This window comes from Myiozetetes cayanensis, unplaced genomic scaffold (assembly GCF_022539395.1).
Source record: "Myiozetetes cayanensis isolate MyiCay16 unplaced genomic scaffold, myiCay2020 scf23, whole genome shotgun sequence".
NCBI classification, from domain to species: Eukaryota; Metazoa; Chordata; class Aves; order Passeriformes; family Tyrannidae; genus Myiozetetes; species Myiozetetes cayanensis.
The window spans coordinates 6,780,517-6,802,389 of record NW_026087445.1 but is presented as its reverse complement, the minus strand read 5'-3'; the positions used below and the strand labels follow the sequence as shown (position 1 = coordinate 6,802,389).

Genomic DNA, 21,873 nt, shown 5'->3' with positions numbered 1-21,873 from the left:
TACCTGCCACCAGTGTTCAGAAACCCCTGTGGGGTCAGGACTGGGGAGACAGGATTGTTGGAACTGTGTAAAAATGGGACAGTGATGTGAGGTGGCCGCTAGAGGCCCTGCCAAGCCCATCCTGCATCGGCTCTGGTGACATCGTTGGGATGCTGTTTCCTCTCTCTCTCCCTTGCATTTCCCCTTCTCCTCCCCTCAAGAGCCCACCATCATTCCCAACACTTGGTTTGAGCTGTACCCCATCCTCTCAACGTGTGAGACGCTGGAACCAGATATTTAACTCGGAATGTTTTGTCACAGAATGGTTTGGGCTGGAAGGGACCTTTAAGGGCCATCAAGTCCAACCCCCCTGCAGGGAGCAGGGACACCTCCCACTACACCAGGTTGCTCAGGTAGACAAAAGCCTGGTTTGACCTCTATCTGAATCAAGGGGAGCACAGAGGTACTTCATAGCCTCCAGATGCCAGGATTCTGTTGAGATCATCTGTTACCAGCCCATATCTCTATTTCAGTCTTGGAACAAAAAAAGTGGAATTTATTTTCTGGACTAACTGACAGATCTGTAGGAAAGTCAGTCTGGTGCCCTGCCTGGTTTCTCAGTGTGTGTCTTGCAATTTTATGCTCACAGAGGCTAAAGTAAAACTTTATTGCACTTTTGTGTTTGGCATTTACATCCTGTTTATGTAAATTCTTCAAACAGCTTGATTTGTAGTAGAGAAAAACAATTCTTGCTGTATCTTTTTGTCTTTTGAAGTGTCCATCCAGTCTGGAAGAGGAGAACTTGTATGGAAATTAAGTAATTTGTCTAGATGTTTTTGTGAGACTTAACTTTGCAGTCTTCCAACAGATTCTGGTCTTGTCATTATCAAACCTCAGACTGCAAGTTTTATGCACTCATTTTTCTGCTTGGGTCTTAAAATTTTGGCTGCGTGACACTGACTGAAAGGATAAGGCCAGGCTAGAAATTATTACTAAGATTTGGGAACTGTTTCTTGTGTGTATCACCTTATTATGTGTGTATGAATCTTATTATTAAGATTTGGGAGCTGTTTCTTGTGTGTCTCACTTTGGTCAAGTGCAAAATAACTGCACTGAGGTTTGAGCAGCATTGGTGGGCTGGGTTTGGTGGGACTGCTCTGCCCTGCCATTTGTGCTGTGGAAGCTCAAAGTGCCCTACAACCTGGAGGATAATTTTGGTCTCATCAGAGCCTGGGTGTTCAAATTTAAACTACAGGACAGGGCCAGGAAGGTTGGAAACAAGATCTGGCAGCAGCATCTCTCATGTCCCTGACACTTGTCAGCGTTCAGTCCACGTAGCCTGGGCTTGTTCTGAAAAACTTTCCAAGGCAGCAACTGTCACTGGACACTTGTCTGCAACATGAAACACAACAGGGCAGCTGCCAGCAACTGGGATTTTTCAGCCTGAAGCTGCCTCAGCACCAGGGCTCTCAAGTGCAGCCAGAGAGGGTGACAGTGACGTTCCACTGGTCGTGGCCCCAGGAGTGCCCGGGAGTCTCTTTGTGACCCTTCGATACCATTTGGAGCCCAGCAAGGGTCAGTTCACTTGGATCGTGTCTCCCTAAAAATAGGCTTCTACTCCAGAGGGGATGGGTGCACTGCCAGCACCAGTGGATAGGGGTAGGAAGAAAGTGCAAAAGAAAGTGGGGTTATATGAGGAATAAAAGTGCTGCTCTCATTGCTCCCTACGCTCCCTCCTCTGTGTTAATTCTCCCTTCTGTTTTAGCTGCTTGTTGCCAGAGACTGGTCATCTTAAGGCAGAAGCTTTCTCATAATTTTAGCAAACTGAGCCAGGTATGCAAAGGGAAATTGTTTATTCAGGAGTGTCTTCCAGCAGGAAGCAAAGAGCAGGAGGTAATTTGCCTGCAGGAGGGGAAAAGAGCAGTGAGATGCAGGGCAGGCACTGCACCACTGAGATCTTCAGTTTGTAGTTAACGGTGCTTGATTAAAAGCACCTTAAAAACCTCTCTCAGCTCCAGAGAATGGGGCTCTGCTGACCCTCCCAGAGCAGGCTGGAATGAGAGATGCTTCCAGCACTGGGATAAACTGTGCTAGACTTGCCAAGGGCTGGTATGAAAGCTGGTGTGAAAACATATTTCACGTGTTTTAATGAACTGAGCCTCCTGACATCCTTGAGAGCCAGACAAGCTGGATTCTCATCTTGAAAAAGGGAAAGCACAGACAGTTTAACTTGCAATTTGAAAAGGAACCATCTGAACGTGGCCACAGCTTTCACCCTCTCTGCTCCCACCAGATTCCCGCAAATCCCACGGGGTGGAAATGACTTTTAGTTTAGCAGAGGCCTGAGGAACACGGGGGTGTTTTGTTCGAGTTTGGATATTGTCAGTACACACAAAGTAAGGGCAAAATGAACTCTGCTCTCCTTTGCACCTGTGGCTCTGATAGCAAAGGAGTTAGGTCAAGGGGAGATGTTCTGGGGTGTAGAACCTGCAGGAAAGGTGCAGTGAAAGAGCACAGCTGGAGCACTGTGGCCAGTGGCATGTACAGGAGTACAGGAGATACATCAGTGTCCTGTACACATGGATCCTGTGGTCCAGATAACCAAACATTTTCGGTGAGGGAATTTTTGGGGCAAGTCTAAATCCCAAAGACATGTCTGAATCCATAATAACAGGCCTTTGCTGCTCTGGGTCATGTCCTTCAGACACACAGGTTCTTCACCCCGCTGGCCGTGGGGAGTGAGGGGATGTTCCTCAGAGAGTGTAAACCATTTCAAGTGGCTTGTCCAAGATTCATGTCTGAGGGATTACAACCTGATGACTCTTGACTATTCCCTGCTCCCACTGCAGTGCTGGTCCCAGGGACCAGCTGTAGCTACAGCTACTTCTGTCTGGATATGACTCTGAGGAGGAGAGTGGAAACATCAGCAAGGGAGAGAGTGTGTGTGTCTGTCCCAGGCTGGCTGGCAGGGCAGCTCTTCAGGAAGTGGACTCAGGGCAGATCTCTAGTGTGCATTTCACTGTCTTTAATCAGCCAGCTGATTAAAGGTGGTAAGCAGGAGGTGTGATCCTTTAATAGGGGTGTTTGCCCGGTGGCCTCCAGGGAGCTTTTTGTTTCGGACGTTGATTTTCAAGCAGGAACTTCTGGAAATCCTTTTCCTGCAATTGCACAGTATTTTTGTTACTAACGGAGGTGTGAGCTGCAAAGCGCACAGAAGATGGTTTTTGGGAAGTGGGTGCCTCCTTCTTGGAGATGGCACGTCCATGACTCACTTGATGCAGCAGGTGCCTTTTAGTGTAGGTTACCCATTCCTTCAGGTGGTCTATAACGATGGGGATGAGGCTCACCACACCTCCATAAGTATTCCTTGCTTCTTCAAAGCTCAGGTAATTCACAACACCATGGGGGTATCTGTGGGACAAAAGGAAACAATTGGCAGAGGAACCCTGGGAGACCACAGATCCCCCTCTGAGATCCCCCTGGGAAGAGCAGGATTGCACAGCCAGCCATTTCCCAAAAACAGAAAGGCATGGATGGAATTGCATGTTGAGGAATGAGTCCTGCCAAACACACCACCCTGGCTGCTGGGATGGACCTGGAAGACTTTGAGAGAATGGACAGACACTTCCCCCACAGAAATGAGCCCTGGGGAGGGGAGGAGGAGGAGGAGGAGGAGGGGACCTGCCTGGGGTTACAAAGGTTAATGCACCTGAGTAACCAGGACAGGGACCAGGACTATGGGAACAACTTGCAAGGTGGTGACCCCGTGGTGCGTGGGACTTCAGGGCCTGTGAATGCCTTGCCATGCACCAGTAAAAATTATAAATAAACAAACCCAGCCCCCTTTCTGTGAATGGAGGCTGACAGTGGTTTCCCAACAGCAACCTGGGCAGCACCTTGTACCCTCACTAAAGCTGGGAAGGTGTTGTGAGAGAACTGCTGGGGAAGTCCAGTGGGAATGTGCAGTGCCAGTCTGCCGGCGTCAGGAGTGGACTCCCAGAGGCTGAGCTGGAGGAAGCACCTACGTGGCCCTGATGGCACTGAGGTCGTTGCTGTCGTTCAGGAGCACTTTGCACCTCTCCAAAAGGCCGTTGGTCACGTGGTCCCCGGGGTGCACCGTTTCCAGCTTCTGGCAGAGGTTGCGGAGGTCGTTGCAGATGGAGATGAACATGTTGAGGATGCGCCTGTCGGTGGCACTGATGCAGTGGTGGTCCTTGTAGACCTGCACCTGTCCATGGGGGGAAGCAGAGGTAAGTCAGATGTTCAATTGCATCTAACTTGTGCTGCCAAGTTGCTCAGGTCAGTGGTGAGGAGCTGCTTTCTCTGCAGGTGTGAGGCTCTGTGGGATGTTCGCTTGTCATTCCTGGTGGCTGAGGAAGGCTGGGGTGAGGGAGCTGCTTGTGAGCCTTCCTCACTCCTGGAAGGAGTGTAGGAGCACCACAGCCAAATCCAGCACTAAATGAACAGGCTGAGTGTGAGTGGGATCTGTCTGCTCCCTCTGCTTGAGCAGAGCAGGGTGGGAAGTGAGGGCAGCGACCGAACTGGTTCTGGTTTGGGGTGATGGGTTTGCATCGTTCATTCCTCGTGGTTCTCTCTGTGGCACCATGAACTGCAAACCCAACCCATGCAACCTAAACCACCCTCACCAACCTGTCAGAGCAATGCTATTCCCTGCTTGCCTCGTGTCACTCACAGTGAGGGGCATGGCATGAGGAAATGTTATGCCAAGGGATTAAGTATCTTCTCCAAAGAAATCACAGGCACTTCAGAATGTAAAATTGTGAGTGGCTGGTTGGCAGCCAGAGCTGGACTCCAGCACCTCCAGTGCTTTCTGTAAGGTTACAAGAAGGGAATAGCTGTTCCAACATGGGTACAGTCGCTGCATGCAGAAAAGCCATGGATTGTGCTTGGCCAAATTCTCAGCAGGTTTGTAAGGAAAATAAAAAATGGCTCCTGAGGGTTCCATTTCCACTACAGATTCCCCCTCCCACATTGTTTACTGAGTGTTGTGTTCTTGTGAGTGGCAGGATCTTTTACTGCTGCTGTGAGCAGAAATAGTCCTAATGAGAGTATCATTTTAGCCTGGATGTTCACAGATGGGATAAGAGAAATTGTTGTTGGCCACATCAGCAACAGGGAGTTAATGCACAGGACAGGGACAGCACTACAGCAACCACTTGCAAGGTCCTGACCACAGCCAAGCTCTGCAGGCAGGGACTCCCTGAGGGGTTTGAGGCTCTGGCTGAAGCAATGACTGAGGATCTGGTCCCACAAAACCACTTGGGGTTTGACTTTGTGCCCTACTCCATGCAGAAATCTTCAAGAAGCTGTTGCTATTTGTGTGACTGTGGTGTGCCCTTCCACCTTTCCCCCTTCCTGTGATCTCCTCTTTTCTCTAAGGAATCTCATCACACTAAAAACGCTGCCACAAAAAGCTTGAGGGGGTGGAAATTTAGCCATGTTCAAGTGGAATCTCATTTTTTCTGTAGTTTCCAAGTCAGCTGTAGGCTGAGACCACACGTATTTCTGCGTTTGTTGCTCTTATTCTTGTGCCCTCCCATGACAAATTAAAACCAGGGAGAATGGCGCTGGGTAAAATGGGAGCCTGCTTTTGCCACCAGGGGAGTTTTTTGGTAGCAGTTCAGCTCCTGCTCAAATACATGCTGCACCAACTGCTCCCTGTTCTTCCTGGCAGTTTGCCCTCTTCCCTTTCCCATCCTCCCCCTGGGATGAGGTGGCTGGACCCCCAGGGCTGCAGTTCCCGCCTTGCTGTGTCACAGAGGACGCTGTGGATCCCTGCAATTCTGAGGTCACACCCAGAGGTTTCACCCCCCACCACAGGCACCTCTGCCAAGAAGTGGAGTCCAGGCTTGCTCAGTGCCACTGGAATATTGATTGGCACTTTTATAATGTTACACATCTCAGTGCCTATTTTTTGGGGGAAAAAATGGCTCAGTGCAATGTCTGCCCCAATCCCTTTCAATGCAATGAGCAAAGCCCTTATATGAGAGAGTCAGCCCTCAGAAAACACAACCAGCTCCTTCTGTGCCCTAATCCTAATAACAGCCTGGCCTTCACTCTGCCTGTGGCATCCACCTGGGTTTTGTGCCTGGGTTCTGCTGCCTCAAATCCACAATTCTGATTTTATTCAGATTTTTTTTTCTTCCCCCACCCTCCTCCTCCTCCTCCTCTGTCTCCAGGTGGTCTAAGCTCTACTTAAAACATCCCATGTTATAAAAATTCCAAGACAATTCACTTACCAGCCCAGAAAACCCCGTGCCCACTTGGGACTCTCAGCCCTCAATCCATCATCCTCCCTCTGTAGCACAGCCATTATTTTTAATAAGCACTATAGAAAGATACAGCAGCACCAATACCAGGGGGAAGAGCCAAGCCTGCTGGTTCCTCCAAGTTGAGGATTACAGATTCCACGAGTGGCTGGGGAAGGAGGGTTGGTTTGATTGTTTTCTTGTGCCCTGTATTTCTGGCTGTGCCTCAGCAGCAAAATGACAGCGTTAAACCAGTTAAATTTAGTGTTAAACCAATCAGAAATGCTCAGGAATAAGATTCCTTCTGTGTTAATAAACCCTCACACAGGTATTTCTCTCCCCAAATTTTGCCACGGGTTTGCAGAGTTATAACAACCATTACCAGGGAGTTTTTGTCCATTTTCCCCTGGTAAAAAAACATTTATTCCTCCCTGACCTCACCCCGTGTTGTCCCTGTTCTCCTGGGCAGGGTATTTTTGTGCTGGATACTTTGTACCTGCACGATGGTGGCCACAGGTCTGATCAAGTCATGGGCCTCCTCTCGGGTGTGATCCAGTGCTTTGGTAAATGTAAACTGCTGCTGCTGGAAGATCTTGTAGTTCTGCTCTATGTTTCTTAGAGTCTCCACTACCTCATTCATGTTTACTTATTTCTGGATTGGGGGGAGAGAAGGAGAGAAAGGAAGCTGCCTTTTAGAAACGATGTGATTCTAAGGATGTAATTCCCTCACCTGAGCCGGAATTGTGTAGGTTGGGGGAAAAACTTCGGGGGGGGGGGATTTAAAAAAAAGCAAAAAGAGAAGATACATTGTGTGAAAGCTGCGCGGCCCCAGAGCCCTGCAGGCAGTGAGCCAGTGAGTAATGATGCTGCAGAGAGAGGCGGAGAGCCCAGAGGGGAGCGCTGACAATGGGCTGCCATAAACCCCAGTGGCTCTGTTGTAAAGATGCGATTCATCCCCGCGGGGCCGGGGGGAGCCGGGGCTCCTCTCACCGCCCTGAACCCACCGCCCGAGCGGCTCCAACCCCCCCCGCCCTCCCCCCCATTAATCCCGGGGCCGGGATTAACCTACCCCTCCCGCCTGTGACCCTGGGGAAGGATCCGCAGCTCCGCTGGGGGGGGGTCTCTCCCGCAGCCCCGCCCGCCGGACGCCCCGCAGCCCGTTCCCCTGCGCTCCGCGGGCGCCCAGCGAGCCCTGCGGCTCCTACCGGCCGGTGTGCGGGCGGGGGCGGCGCGGCAGCTCCCCGGGAGGGGCCGGGATGGGGGGACTGGCCGGGGTGACAGCGGTGACCGCGGGGCCTCCGCCCGCCGTTGCCACGGCAACCGCGACGCCGTCTCCCTGGCAACGGGCGCCGCTCGATGACGTCTCCTCGCTCCCTTTCCCTCGTGGCGTTCACCAGGCGGCGCGGCGGTGACGTCACCCTTAGCAACGCGTCGCGTTGCCAGGGGCGGCCATGGCGGAGGCGGCCATGGAGGAGCCGGCCCAGCTGTGGCCGCCGCCCGTGGGCACCTACGCGGAGGAGCGGGGGCTCTTCCAGCTCCTGCAGGTGAGAGGGGACGGCCCAGGGGGAGCGCCGAGTGCCGCCTGCTGTGGGAGCTCGACGGGAGGGTGTCCCCCTGTGTGGGAAAGGGCCGAGCGCTCTCTTAGTTAATTATGCTAATTAACAGTTGCTGCCCTTCGTAGCTGGCGGGTTTGGGGAGGAAAAAAAGTGGCAGCCGATGGGAAAAAAAGGAGTGTGTGAAAGGAGGAGGGGGAGACAGTAACAAATTGATAACTAATTAAGTGCAGGGAGAACCGCGGTGAGGGTTTTGCCTTTGTCAGAGTCACCACCTCTTTGAAACCCTCTCCTGCCGTGGCTGCTCGGTGACACGCGTGTCGCAGAGAAAGGAACAGGAGGGCACTTCCAGCGCCGCTGGGATTTCAGGAAATAGCAAATTTGCTTTCCCTGCCTTAGGGAAAGGCGTGTTTTGTTCTGTAAGTTTGGGAGAAGCCCTCGTGTCGTGCGTGGGGTTTGTGTGAAGGACAACCCATAATTCTGTTAGAAAGTCCTTTTTACTTCTTCAGATCTCACTAAAATACGCACAAATGTTTATTTTTCTTGCCTCATCTTTTTTTTTTTTTTTTAATCTAGTATTATTTTTTTTCATGTAACTAAAGCTATTTAGTATGGCCAGTGTAGCATAATATTTTTGGTTTGTTTTTTTTTTAATGGAAATACTGTGTTTTGCAGTTCCAGGACCTCACTGTGCATAAAATGTTTATGGGACTTACTCAGACTCTCGTTTTCTTGTGGTACTTCAGTTGTGTTGTGGCAACTTAGTGACACAAACAAACACAGCTCGAAATGTTTGTCCCGAGCTTTAAACATTTACAAAACACGAAATGTGAAAGCTACAACGGGGGACCCAAATCATGAACCTCCCCCAAGAGATTCACAGACCTACTCACGTGAAATTAAACTGATTTTTAGCAGAACTGAATCAAATGAAGGGTTTGAAGGTGGGATTTGGGCGAGAAACAGTGGCAGTGTCAATCACTGTCAGCCTGAACTCTTTTGAATGGCAATAAGCCCAGATTTGCTCAGGTTTGTTATTTTTAAAGCTGCTGGTAAGTGCAGTGCCAAATCCAGATTTATAAGTTTAAATGAGTGTTGCTGGGAAGTAATAATTTTAAATGAACTTCCAATAAAAATATAAATTTTATGGTTTAGGCTCTTTGCTACCCAGACCTTGAAGCATCAGAACTTGCAAGTGAAACAGTTTATAAAAAAAAAAAAAATTGAGTGGTTTAATTATTCCAATGAAGTAGAAAAGGAAAATAGGCCACTCCAATAAAAGACAATCAATTGGTGAGGATATAAAATTTTATGGAATATACAGACTCTATGGGATTTACTTCCAAATATTAAAGTGTTATGGCTGCTTTTTAGAACTGGATGTCTGTTAACATTTCTGCAGCTTATCTGAGTCAGAACGTTAGTTCTGTGTGATGTTTAGCTTTAATTACAGAGCTCGTGGGCTGTGCTGAAATGTCTTAGTGGGGTTGGTGTTCCTCAGGGTTAGTCCTTTCCCTGCCTGGAAAGCCACAATCCTCCCTGAAACCAGTGGAAAGTTGCCACTCCTTGTGTGGTTTTTGTGTCAGCTCTGACTCAGCCGCTGCCGACCCCGAACTGCTCGAGCCAAACCTTCTGAATGTACCACAAATAAACCATAGCAAACAGGTTGGGATTTTGTTTTTACTGGCAATTTTCTGACCATCTTTGTTTTTTCAGCATCTGAAACAGGCTCTGGAGTCTCAACTTCGCCTGTGAAAGAAAATAAATAAGCATTTATAAGCTGTTTAAAATCCTCATTGTAACAATGCTGTAAAAATGCAGGATACCATCACTGCAGAGCTGTTAAATTCTCCTCTGACTTTGTCCTGTTTATTTGCAGAACATGCTTGAAGAGCTATTAATTCATAAGCCAGATGATCCCATTGAGTTCATGATAAACCATTTAAAGCAGAACAACGATGATGGTGAGTGAAAATGGAGACACCATGAAGAGTTCAATCCCTTATTTGTAAACAGCTGCTGGAAACTGCTGCAGTTGGCAGATGACAGACAAAACTTTTCAGACTGAGGAGGGGGGGAACAAACAGAACTGGTGAGCATTTTGGAATACTTATAGGCAAGATGCTTTCAGTTTTCTTCCTTTTTTTTTTAGTGGGTAATCTAATAAAAAATGCACTTTAACAGTTATAACAATGAAACCCTCTAAGGGAATAACAAAGAGTTCTGGTGTATCAATTATTAATGCCTTCTGTGCCCCATCTGATATTTCCTGTTGTCTTTAAGCTCGCTAATTACTCCTTTTGTCAGGTGTAAATTTGGTTTCCTATTCTACCTGGGCTGGCAGATTCTCTGTGTTTTGATTAGTTCGTTACTGGCTGCTGTTAATGAGTTCCAGTGCTCGATGCCATCTCAGCTGAAGGAACAGTGAGCGTGTCTGCTCCTGTGTGTTAACAAAACCTGCTGAAGTGAATGGGAAGCCTGTATTCTGCACACTAAAAAGCTTGTACCCTCAATCAAATGATTTGATTTACAAACTGTTCACCCTTAGGCAGATTATATTTGGATGTGCACAAGTGCACTCTGATTTTTGTGCTGCGTGAGCTGTCAGGGAGCGCTGGTGTCGTGGGGCTTTGATGTTTCTTTAAAACCAGAGTTAAACCATTATGAAAGTTCTGCTGCAGCATCAAGGCAGTCGTGATCGCTGGAGGTGCTGTGAGCCCTTGGTGGTGCTGATCAGGTGGGTGTTGATTGAAATGCTGCTAAATATGTTTAAAAAAAACCAACCAAACAAACCCTGCCAGTTGTTCCCAGCCTTTTCTGATGCAGCAGCGTGAGGAATCAATCTGGTCTAGAGATCTGTGGAAGAATTCCATGCAGTTTGAGAGGATGCTGATGAAATTTCTCCACACTGAGCTTACATTTGTCCCTAAGCCCCTCAGTATTATTCAACCAGAATTAGGCAGGTTCCCATTTCATGGCTTCAGGACTTAGAGGCTAAAGGTAGATCTACAGCAGCTGTTTGTCAAAGGGAAAATGCTGTCTGCTCTTGGGCTGGCAAAACCTTCTAAGGAAGGAGAGGAACTCCGATTAAAATTAAAGCCTAAATGTTGTTTTAAGAATAAATTGTATGGAAAATAATGTAATGGAAATGTGTACCAGAGTTGCTTTTACTTTTTGATCATGGTTGGAAGGTGCTGACTATTTAGAAGGTAAAAAAAAAACCTTATTAGAGCCATCAGGAGAGTGATGAATTTTCATGATCTTGCCTTGCCAGACAGTTTTAGCCCTAGAGAAAATTTCAAACAGAGATATGTGGAAAAGAGGCATTGCATCTATCCCAGGTGTGAAGTTAGAAAACCTTTTTAATTAATAATAGGATCTAAAGCACTTTTAAAAATATAAACAAGTCTAATGATGATTATGGCTTACATCTGCCTGGAAAACCTCATAGGTCAAATGTGCTCAGGGCTCTGTCCCACTGTTCTTTTATGTGTTCCTTCTAAAAACCTTAAAGGGCCCCAAAAAGGCTGATAATTCTTTCACATTCAGAGATGGAGGTTTTCTGCAGGTATCTTGGTTTGTGCTAATGAAAAAGAGCTTTCAGGATCCAAGAGGCATTTCTGTGAGTTCTTCCTTTACACCCAAACTTCTGAAGGAATGTTCAAAAGTTCTGCAAGAATGTTCAGGATGGACCATTTGACAAAGGACTTCCCTTACAGGTTGAACAAATTTTGTTGCATTAATATTAATAATAAAATCTTTTGGATTTAAATGGAAGCCACTGAGTCCAGCTGTTATTTTGCATCATTCCAGGATTAATTTTGTTGTTGATAAAACCGCTGTAGAATGTTAAAAGTTACTTTACTTGGAAGAGTAAATCCTGTAACATCTCATCAGGACTAAACACAGAATTAAATATGATTTGTTACTGAAGAAAAAAGCATTTTCTGGAATTTCCCGGCTTCATTTGGCTGCTGCTTCAGATCTCTGCTATTAAACCCTGACTATTTGTTGATTGGAGGGGGTTAAACGTGACATCCAGGGGCGTCCTGGTTGTGCCCTCGTGTCATATGTTTGGGGAGAAAGCTTTGGAGGAGTCTTACAAGTGTGCAAATGAGTAAATCAAGTGAATTACACTGCCCCATCTGCTGCCAGCCACTAAGCAGAGAGAAAACCAGATTTAGTACAAAGTGAGCATTTACAGTAGCCCTGGGCAATATTAAAGCATGAGATGGTGTATATAATGGTATGTTTCGTTTTTTATCAAACGTTTGTCCAAGAAAGCTGTGTATTAAAGCTTCAATACCTAAGGGCTTTCTTGTGAATTTTAAATCATGCTCCTAGTTAAACCTCAAAAGGATCTGTGGATGGAAAGGTTTTTTGATTTCCTTTGAAGTGGTTTGAAGAAGTTGATTAGTGTTGGCACCCGAGCACTCTTTTATGACGCTGTTTATAAATAATTCCTAAGTACCGGGCTGGAGTTTCAAGGTGTTAGATTTAAAAAAACCCTAGGATTTAATCACATTACATTTGAAAGAAATTAGGTGATAAAAACAGCTGATGTATCCTTTTAAAGTATTTTTCTACATTGTGTACTAGTTCTGTTGCATTTGCAAGAACCAATAAGGGGGGAGTTGTTCTTAAACCTTCCAAGTCAGATAACTTTGTAAAGATGAATCCGTAATTTGGGTTTCATGTATGTTTAAAAATTGCACCTGCCCAATAACTGTTAAGTACCTGGAAGGCCTCATAAAAATACATTTCACATCCTTGCCTGTCTGTAACCATCAGACACCATCTCCCCTGGTTATGGAGAGCTGAAGAGGTTTTTTGGGTGAGTAGCTCCCTCCTCTGCTTTGACCTGCCTTACTCCCAGTAAATACTAACCAGTCACTCCTGTAAATAATCTGGTTTGGTTTGGTTTGGGTTTTTTTCCCCTCTGTGGTTTGGTGGAGGGGGAAACATCAAAGCTGTTAATATAAAACAACAGCTCAAGGAGTCGCAGCCCAAGGTGTATTTCTGGAAAAAGTTCTAGATGCTTTCCTAGGAATTACTCCATTTTCTCTTCTCTTGCCTCTGATTCATTCCTGACAAAGCTTATGAAGGTAATGCCTATTGTGTTGTCTGTATGCATTGGATTAAGGATTCTTCAGAACTGGGATGCCTTTTTTGCACCTTTCCCCCTCAGAGAAAGGAGAGGGATTTGCAATAGAGAAACACAAGAAGCAGAAAATGAGGAAAATTGCTTTTTAATGATGACTTGGAAAGGTGAAGGTAGCTGTCAAAAAGCGTAGCGAGAGAGTGCTTCATTTTGCAGTGTCTAAATCTCCTCTGAACCCTGACACAACCTATTTAGGTGAAACTAAAAAGGGAAATAATTTTTCATCACAAAATATGTTAGTTCTAAGTAAATGTTTTGGGAATAAGAGTCAAACTTGGGTAAGGAGATGTTTGTGTCTTATGCTCTGGTTCAGCCACTAAACTATCAGTGTGTTTGGATGGATTGAGATATATAGACCTCATCTATCTCTTCAAATGGCAGAGTTAGTCAGAGTGTTAATCTCATTGACCATGGAGATTAAAGCAGGACCCAGCTGGCACTGTCTTACTGTTCCCCTCTTTTTTTCCCCAGTGGAGCCCAATCCTGAAGCCTCCATTTGAGGCAGCTTTCCAACTGAAATAATTGTTTCATTGTGACTGCACCGATATTATGCAATGCAACAGTGAGAAACTGGTCGGGATCTTTGCTGTTCTGCATCTTGACATTCACATATCCTTGTTTCACAGCTCCAAAAATTTGTGTACTTGGTCCACCTGCTTCTGGGAAAACTACAGTTGTAAGTAGCCTAATTCAGTGTTGTAACACTGCTCACTCTTTACCTTGTAATGAGCCCAGCATTTGTGTAAACTTTATTCTGGAAAAATAATTTTCAGATTTATCTAAGTGATAGAAGAGCACAAGGCAAATTGAAGGGTGGCATTCCTGGGGGAGACACCTGTACATTGCACTACAGGTTAAATGGAAATTTTAAAGTGAGCTCTGGAAGGCAGCAGAATTCTGCCTGCCTTGTTTTAGCAGGACTGATTAACCTGTGAGAAGCACTGTAATGACACATTTGGAGCGTTCCCTTGTTGTGGGTTTCTCCATTTGCATGGTCAGTCGTCTCGTGTCCACTGGCACCACTTAATTGCAAATGTCAGAGTTGTATTTGAACCACAGAAACTGCAGGTGATGGTGGTGTGTGATACTAGGGAGAATACTTCTTCCTTTAAATTCTGTGTTATGGGACAGGAGATGAAAAAGCCCTCATTCAGAGCTGTAGACTCTGGAACGTCTTCATAAGAAACCACTTAAACTTACACATAAAGTCTGTACCCTTAAATGTATGGCTGGGAAAGCTCTGTCTTTCTGCAGCCTTCTGAAAAAAAAGAAAAAAAAAAAGCTTCATTTTCTTTCCAAATACTTCAACCTGTATTTTTTTTTCTTCTTCTTCCCTCAGGCAATGTGGCTCAGTAAACATTTTGATGCCATCCGTGTCTCTCAGGAGACTTTGTTATTCAAGGAAACATTAGCGCTGACAGAGGAAGCAAAGGCATATAAAGAAAAAAATCAGGTGTGTACAGGAATACAGGAACAGCTGTTCTCATGTCACAGAACAGGAATTAGGTGGCATTCCAGTGATTATCCACTGCTATGAGTTGAGCAGATGAGAGTAAATACTCTTCTGGCTGTGGTGGTTTGTACATTTGTGTATGTGTAAGGTACATCTTTCAGAGAAGGGTGAGCTCTGCTGGGTAAGAGATGAACAAAGAGAAGTGTGTCAGGGCATAGAAGGAGAGGAAGACAATGTCAAGTAATGAAGAGCTTGAAAAATTAACCCTGAAATGAGCAACAGAAGTGGGAGGAGTCCAGGAGTGCACAGTACAATTTACAGGATGGTTCGAGCCTTCTATCTGAGCATGTTTGGTAATCTCACTAAAAATGAGCATTAATCTCTCAGGTCTCCTTTGGTACAAAATGCTTGGGAAAACGTGTACACAAAGAACTTTTTTTGATCTGACAGTGCTACTTAGTTGTGCATGCTTGATTTCTCTGTAGCATGACACAAATAACTTACTTGGTGCATTAACTCCAAAGGAGTGTGACAATCCAGGCAGTGACTGACAGCCCTTGCAGCTCTCAAACTGAGGCAAGAGCAGCTCCTCAGATTGTTCAGTTCTCCCCAGCTCCAGGTACTGTGTCTGCTCCAGACAGGTTTTTTAAATCCTTTCATGCTTCATTGTGGGCCTCCTAATTGATGTTCAAAGCAGTTGGTCCAAAGAACATTTTTTTTTTTTCAGATGTCCTGATTCAAAATTAGTGACAAGTAGATGGGAAAATATGTTGAATACAGAGAAACATCTCTGCTACTGATTCCTGCCCTTTTAGCTGATTTCTTTCTCCAGATGTCAAAATGTTCCATGAGAAATAAAATGGAAGCAGTCTGGTTTTTGGGGACTCATTCTAGCAAGTCCACTAGTTTGAATGTATCTTTTCTCCCTCATCACCTATTTTCATAAAATTTGAAGCAATTTCATATCTGTGAGAATTCTACACCCCTGCTAAATTCAATTTAAGATTGGAATTGGCCAACAGATTCATAATTCACTGAGATGGCAGACAGTGTGATACACAGATTAGGGTTTTTTCCTTAGAAAATTAGGCTGGAAATAGGGTGATCTTATCCCACTGAATTAGTGAATGAAGTTTGGAGATGGCTCAAGTAATACACTTCAAGATCTGAGAGGAGAGAGTTCACTGAACTCACTGGCAAAAGGGTTTGCATTTGGCTGGGATGATACAGAATTATTCTTATCGAGAAGATGTACTTTGAAATCTTCTTGCTAATTATTAAAGATTGTTTTGATAGGTTCATAAATTTATACTTGGAGGGGGAGAATTTAAAACAAAAATTCCCTTTGGTTTAATTACTGTAATTATTAACATATTTCAGACTATACAGATGCACTTTCAAGGGTGTCCTTTTGGGCTTATTTGATTTAAAAAGATGGATGGTGTGGAAGATGAAAGTCAAAAATGTCAAGGCTAATCAGGTAATGAGGAGGGCCCAAAGAGTCTGGTGGTGGTTCAGCACTGTGCTGACTGCCTTTGGTTTTGAGATTTAGAGTCTAGAAGAACCTTTTGGCTAAGTAATTTTGTTCTTTTATATGAGTTTATTTCTTCAAACATAACTCCTAGAACTAAGAGGGAACTCCTTGCTTCCTCTGAATCAATGCAAGCTTTACAGTGACTTAAAATGTGGCCAAATTTTCGTCTCAAGAGCTGTATATTTCCCTTCCTGATTCTTGGCTGCTGCCTGAATCTCCTGTTGCTGTAACTGAGCCCTGGTTCTGCTGCAGCAAGTGGTAAATGACTCCTCCAGCCCACGGAGCATCCATTAGCACTAATAGGTTTGGATCTCTTTTCAGGAACAGAACAATAGCTGTTTACACTACCTTTGATGCAACCAGGGCATTGAAAAGTTGGGAGTCCTGGCCAAAGCAATTTAATAAATGGAGAAGAGGAAAAGCAGGAACTAAGGCTGTGTTTTTTGGAAGTCTGGTGGGAAGATCATATAACCCAATTTAATGTCATTTCCACGTATAAACTTACTGGGGCTGAATTAACCCCAGGGCCAAAGGTCAGGCAGTTCTAGGTCAGCAGGTCAATGTTACCAGATCTGGGCAAATGCTGCAAAAAGCTCTGCAAATGTTTGTTCACATTATTTTACTCACTTACCTTCAACCAAAGCTTTCATCTCTTCTGCATTGACTCACAGCGAGCATTGAAGCATTTGGGTTTTCCTGGCACGAGGATTCATGGAAGAGCATATTTAAAATAGGTGATTATCCTCTCAAGCTCAATTTTTCGAGTTGGACATGCAGTCATTCACCCCCACACACCTGGCCATTTCCTAATGAGCGCAGCTCAGGTAGTGAATTTTAAATGTTGATTGTTCAAAGTAAAATGGGATCATTCTGCGTGTAAAAATAGTCCAAAAAGAAGTCAAATATTTTTGGAATATTCAGGAAATTGAAGAACCATGGGCTATCAATAAATATTCTATGAGCAGAAAAAGAGGCTACATTTTTGGATAAAACATTGCAAATTACTCCCTCATCTCTAGTTATTATAATGTTAATAGGAAGCATCTTCAGGTTTTCCTATAGTGAAGTCTAATGATGAGCTATTTCATGTTTCACTTTTCCTGTTAACTGGATAAAATAAGAAGTTGAAACAACTGAGGTAATTGTGGGCTTGGGGGATGGGTGTGCTTTTAATGCCACACTAAATTGCAGTTGAGGTGTTTGCATTCTCCCTAATAACTTAAAACTGCCCTAGAGTTGCATCATGTCCCTGTGCTTTTTAAAAGAGAAAAACCCAAGGCATCCTTATCTATTCATGGTCAGCATTCCAATCTATTCCAGGGTACACTACTCTGAAGGAACAAAACTGTTCCAGTTTTGTGTATCCATTAAAGCCCAGCCTTTCATGTGTATTATCTGAACAAATTAAATCTAACCATTCATGATTCAGAGAATACTAAACCAAATTTCTTGAAACCTGATTGCTGTGCTCTCCAAGGTGCTAACTTGGAGAAGGCAGAAGTTTTTAGCTGTCGTGTTTTCAGAGCAAATATATCCAAAGCTTTCAAGAAAGATGTCCAGTGAAAGTGCTCCCCTACCAAAAAAAAATGATGAGAGTTTTATGAAAAGACCATTGAGATGTAAGTCTGGGTAGATCAGGCATGGAAGTTGAAGTATGATGTCTCTTAAATAATATGGGATATTTAAAATTAATCATGAGTGAGTACAGTTTTTCAGCAGTATGGAAACAGTGATTAAACCAGTGTGTATAGAAAAGTGGTCTGAACACAAACAAAATCCCACAGCAGCAGATGTTTCCTTTACCTGAGCTGAATGTTGGGGCAGCTCTGAGTGCTGTAGGTGAGGTGTGGTTTGGCTGTTATCAAATGTGTGCCATTGTCCCTTATTGCAGATTTCTGGGAGGTGCAGTCCCATCCACCGAGCTCACAATGTATTTATGTGTTTATGAGAGAGAAATTCTAAATGGACCATCATATCTATCAAAGATAACTATTTCTAGTTGAATAATTAGGCATTCTGCAAGCAACCCCTTGGAAATGATTTTGTAGGCCACTGCTCAGTAGGAGCAAAACTGCCCAGGAAATGAGACTGGAATTGAGCCACGGAGAGCAGAAGGAGCTGAAGCACCGAAACACCTGAACGCTTGTCCTTGATCGTGTCTGTGCAGTGAACCCCGCGCCAAAGAGGGGACTCAGAACACACCACTGCACTCAGAGAAGGCTTAAATTGGTTTGGCAAGGCTTAGCAGAGAGGACCCCCAGCAGTCTGCAGCCTGCCTTGACATGACAGATGAAAGAAGTGAGGAAGACACTGGCTGTTCCTGGGAGCAGCGTGGGGCCCCTTTGGAAGGTGACAGGCTCAAAGGCGCGGGCCCAGCTCCAGCAGGGAGGGGCTGCAGGAGGCTCTGACACACCACCCTCAGGGACCTGCTGACTTCCAAGAAACACAGCGATTTCCTTCCCTTTTTCTCTTTTACCTGCTCGAAAGTTGCCTTATGAATGGCTGATGTGAGGAGGAGGCGCTGAGAGCTGGGGACAGCAGAGATAAACAAACCGAGCAAACCCCTCTGCCTGGCTGGGCCACTTTGTCTGTGCCACACTGGCCTCTTTTGTGTGTTCTGGAGTGTTTTCTCCATCCTCCTTTAAAGTGGCTTGTGTGGTAGCAGTTCCACCACTCCTGGTGGCATTGTTTCATGATACAATAAAGGTTTTATTAAATCTTTCCTCATAGTCAACCACGTTGTCATTATATTTCTCTACCTCTGTTAGTTTAACACAAGCCTACAGAAATGCTCCTTTTTGGGTTTATACCCTTCAGACTTTGGTTAGGGGGAAAAAAAAAAGTGTTGGGAAGGTGTTAAATCTGTAGAGGAACTTTGTTCTTCTGTCTCATAGAAAATGCTGCCTTACAAAACATCTCTAGATATGGACAAAGTAGGAATCACAGAACTCAACAGCACTTCTGAGAATATTGGCAAATGCACTTTCCACCCCATTCCACCCAGTCCTGAGCTTAAAAATAATCTCTCTTTAACTATAAAATACATTATAAATAATCTTTCTGGGTGATGACAGAGAGTTACTTGAAACCATGAACCAAACCTGGAGATCAGACTCTTTGTGTTGTTCACTCAGTGTCTGAGATCCTGTTTGTCTCACTGATGGCTGGCGAGATCCCTGATGCTGAGCCCACTGACACAGTCGTGGATCAGACACTTGTGGTAAAAAGGACAACTTATGGATGTGATTTTCCTATGGATTTTGCAGGTCTGATGCTCATTTGTGTGTTAGTGTGTAAAACTTGGCACTGCCTCCGTGTTGGTGTGCAACAAACCCCATGGATGTTCACGCTCTGTGTTCAGCTTGCCTTTAACATTGATTTTTGTGCCCTTATTAACTCTTTGTCATTAACTCATGTTAATGACCTGGGACTTAACACTGAATTATTTATTTCTTTATTTTTAAGAAGACATCTCACTTCACCTTTAACCAGAATGTGCCTGCATGGTAAAATTCCTTTTGAACTCAGTTGTGAATATTCAGCCTTTTTTTTTTTTTGTTCTTTCTTTAGAAAATTCCCAACGCGCTCTGGGCCAATCTGATCCAGGAACGTCTGTCAAACGTGGACTGCATCAAACAAGTAAGAATTGCTCCTCAGAGGGCCGGGGGGATAAGCACTTACACAACTCGTGCAGTAGTTAGCATTCCTAGTCCTGAGCAGAGCAGGGAATGGGGGCAAATCATCGGGGGCTCTGGAGCCGGTTGCTTTCTTGAACATCAGCGGAGGGAGTTTGGAGCTTTATTAACAGGATAAAGGGGAGGATGAGAGTATGCATATGCTAATCTTCCAGCACGGAGATGATCAAAGGCTGAACAAGCAGAGCTTTGTTGATTGCCTGGGGCAACTGGCAGAGATAGAGTGGACAAAACAGATAAACAGAAAATATACAAAAAATCAATATGTTAAGGTTTTAAGTGTTACTGAGGAAAGGGGGGGGAGGAGAGTCTAAAGTTACTCATTTCAATTTTATTTGTTTTTCATTGTGTCTTCTTTTTTTTTCCTGTGTTAGGGAAAAGTGTATTTGAATATATTCGAGGTATTAACTAATATGTTCACTCTTAGCTTATACAAATAGGCAACTGAATAGGTTTAGCTGTATTCAGATGTGTGGCTTCTTTTTTTTCCCCTTCCTGCTTAGCCTTGATGTAAGTAGAGACTTTTAACCCAGAGAACTTTAGTAGATTGATCCTGGTTGAATTTAATGTCTGGACTCAAGGAGATCAAAATCATTTTTATGTGTTTTCTTTAAAATCTCCAATGTTGTTATGGTTTGTGGAGTTCACAGTCAGCCCATTATAAAGGATTATTTGTAAGAGATATACCAATCTCATGGATAAAACACTGTTTGTAAACATGCCAAAATAAGGATGGCACATTATTTGATTCACTTCTAAAGAGGAAAAAGTCCAGTCCAAAGTAGGTGTTGTGTTCATGAAGGACTAAACAGCTTTTTTCTCATCAATAGTTGATGGTTTCAGAGCAGTCACTGTCACAGCCACCCCTTTGGGTCAGGGGCCAGGTAGAACTTCCTGACCTCATGCATTTCTAGGCACTGTGCTTGAATTATATGGGTCAGTCTGGTTTCTCTTGAAGGTCGTTTTAGCTGAGCTGTTTTGTTTTATTTTGACTTGTTATAGTTGCTTAGCACTCCAGATCAAATGTATGGTACTACTTGATATATTTGTTTCTCTGCAATAAATTCACACAGGCCCTTCAGCTGGCAGGAGAGCCTGTTTAAAAACACACATGTGGTGTACTGTCTTGTTCATTTTTGTGGTATTTTGGATTAAAGAGTGTAGCTGTAGAAACCAATATTGTCAACTCTGGATATACCAGCAAATGAGCAGGAAAAAAATGACTATGAATGTCAACATTTTTTATGCAGGCAGTGCAATGAGATATCATGGATATACAGCAAGTCAGGTGACTGTGTGATTTACTACCTTGTCCTTGGGGCAAGATGTGGAACATCGATCTCGGGTGAAACCTCTCCTCGAGTGAGGATGTTTAAAATATCTCTAAAGCTGCAGAAATGAGAGCAAGTTGAAAAGATGATAAACCAAGAGAGGAACTGCTTTCCTGACTGCCAGGCTTTGGGTGGTGTCAGACCCCTCAGGTGAACACAAACAGCTCCTCTGGTTGTGCTTGTGGCAGTGAGCAGGTAGGGCAGGGAGGGTTCCCTGGTGTTTTCAACAGTTTGGTTAAGTATTTTCTCACATGCTCTCTCACAGGTAGGAGTTGCTGGGGCAGTCTGTCCCCTAATACTCTCTGGAGGAGAGCTGTTGGATGGCAGGGGGTGTTGTGAACTAGCAAGCAGGTGAATAACTCTTCAGTTTAGGGCTTTTATAACATCCCTAAAACCTCTCCAAGTTATTTTCCCCATAAGTTTCTTTACCTGATTTTAAAAAGTATGTTTTCAGCAGCTAATTTTTCCAGTGCTGGTTATGACACTGTTAAGATGAGTTTTACTATTAATGTATAATCAAAATCCATTGCTGCATCCACCCCATGCTTTATTGCTCTATGCTTTCCATAATTGTTGGCATGGCTCTACTTCTCCTGTCAATAGTGAGGGCAGGATCTCCCAGTGAAGTTAAAGTATTAGGTCATGTAAAACTCTGAGTGAGGTGACAATCTGGTGAAAATGCCAACAGCTGCAAAGAGTCCTGCCTACATTTTATGTTCCTGTTGTTATCACCAGCAGCACTGAATCAGAGCTGGATGTCTTACCCAACTAAGGGGAAAAAAAACCTTTATAAAGCTTCCCTGACTTTCAGCAAGAATAGGATGGCTGAAGGTTTCAGCTGTTTTTAGGAAAACCACATAATTGGTTTTCCAAATGTGTGATGGTTATGAAAAATCTT

General features: G+C 44.5%; 2 protein-coding genes across 2 annotated transcripts in view; one reads left to right on the top strand and one right to left on the bottom strand.

Moving 5' to 3' along the window:
• Positions 1 to 2,979: 2,979 nt before the first annotated feature.
• On the bottom strand, positions 2,980 to 6,888 carry SPACA9 (sperm acrosome associated 9). Its single transcript, XM_050320335.1, has 3 exons — positions 6,745 to 6,888; positions 4,005 to 4,207; positions 2,980 to 3,390 (listed from the first exon to the last, which is right to left on the bottom strand). Exons 1-3 carry the CDS (start codon positions 6,886 to 6,888, stop codon positions 3,051 to 3,053), a joined length of 687 nt encoding a protein of 228 aa, XP_050176292.1. The 3' UTR covers positions 2,980 to 3,050.
• An 805-nt stretch (positions 6,889 to 7,693) lies between these two features.
• Positions 7,694 to 21,873, top strand: part of AK8 (adenylate kinase 8) — a 63,889-nt gene continuing 49,709 nt past the window's right edge. Inside the window, 5 exon segments of the mRNA XM_050320330.1 lie at positions 7,694 to 7,792; positions 9,681 to 9,765; positions 13,589 to 13,638; positions 14,302 to 14,415; positions 19,520 to 19,588. Coding sequence (XP_050176287.1) covers positions 7,700 to 7,792; positions 9,681 to 9,765; positions 13,589 to 13,638; positions 14,302 to 14,415; positions 19,520 to 19,588 — 411 coding nt within the window. The 5' untranslated portion in view covers positions 7,694 to 7,699.

Coding starts and splice junctions, on each gene's coding strand:
- SPACA9 (XM_050320335.1), bottom strand. CDS start 6,888: ATGAATGAGGTAGTGGAGACTCTAAGAAACATAGAGCAGAACTACAAG. Junction 4,208..6,744: donor CTGTGGCCACCATCGTGCAG/GTACAAAGTATC, acceptor CCCCATGGACAG/GTGCAGGTCTACAAGGACCA. Junction 3,391..4,004: donor CTCAGTGCCATCAGGGCCAC/GTAGGTGCTTCC, acceptor TTTGTCCCACAG/ATACCCCCATGGTGTTGTGA.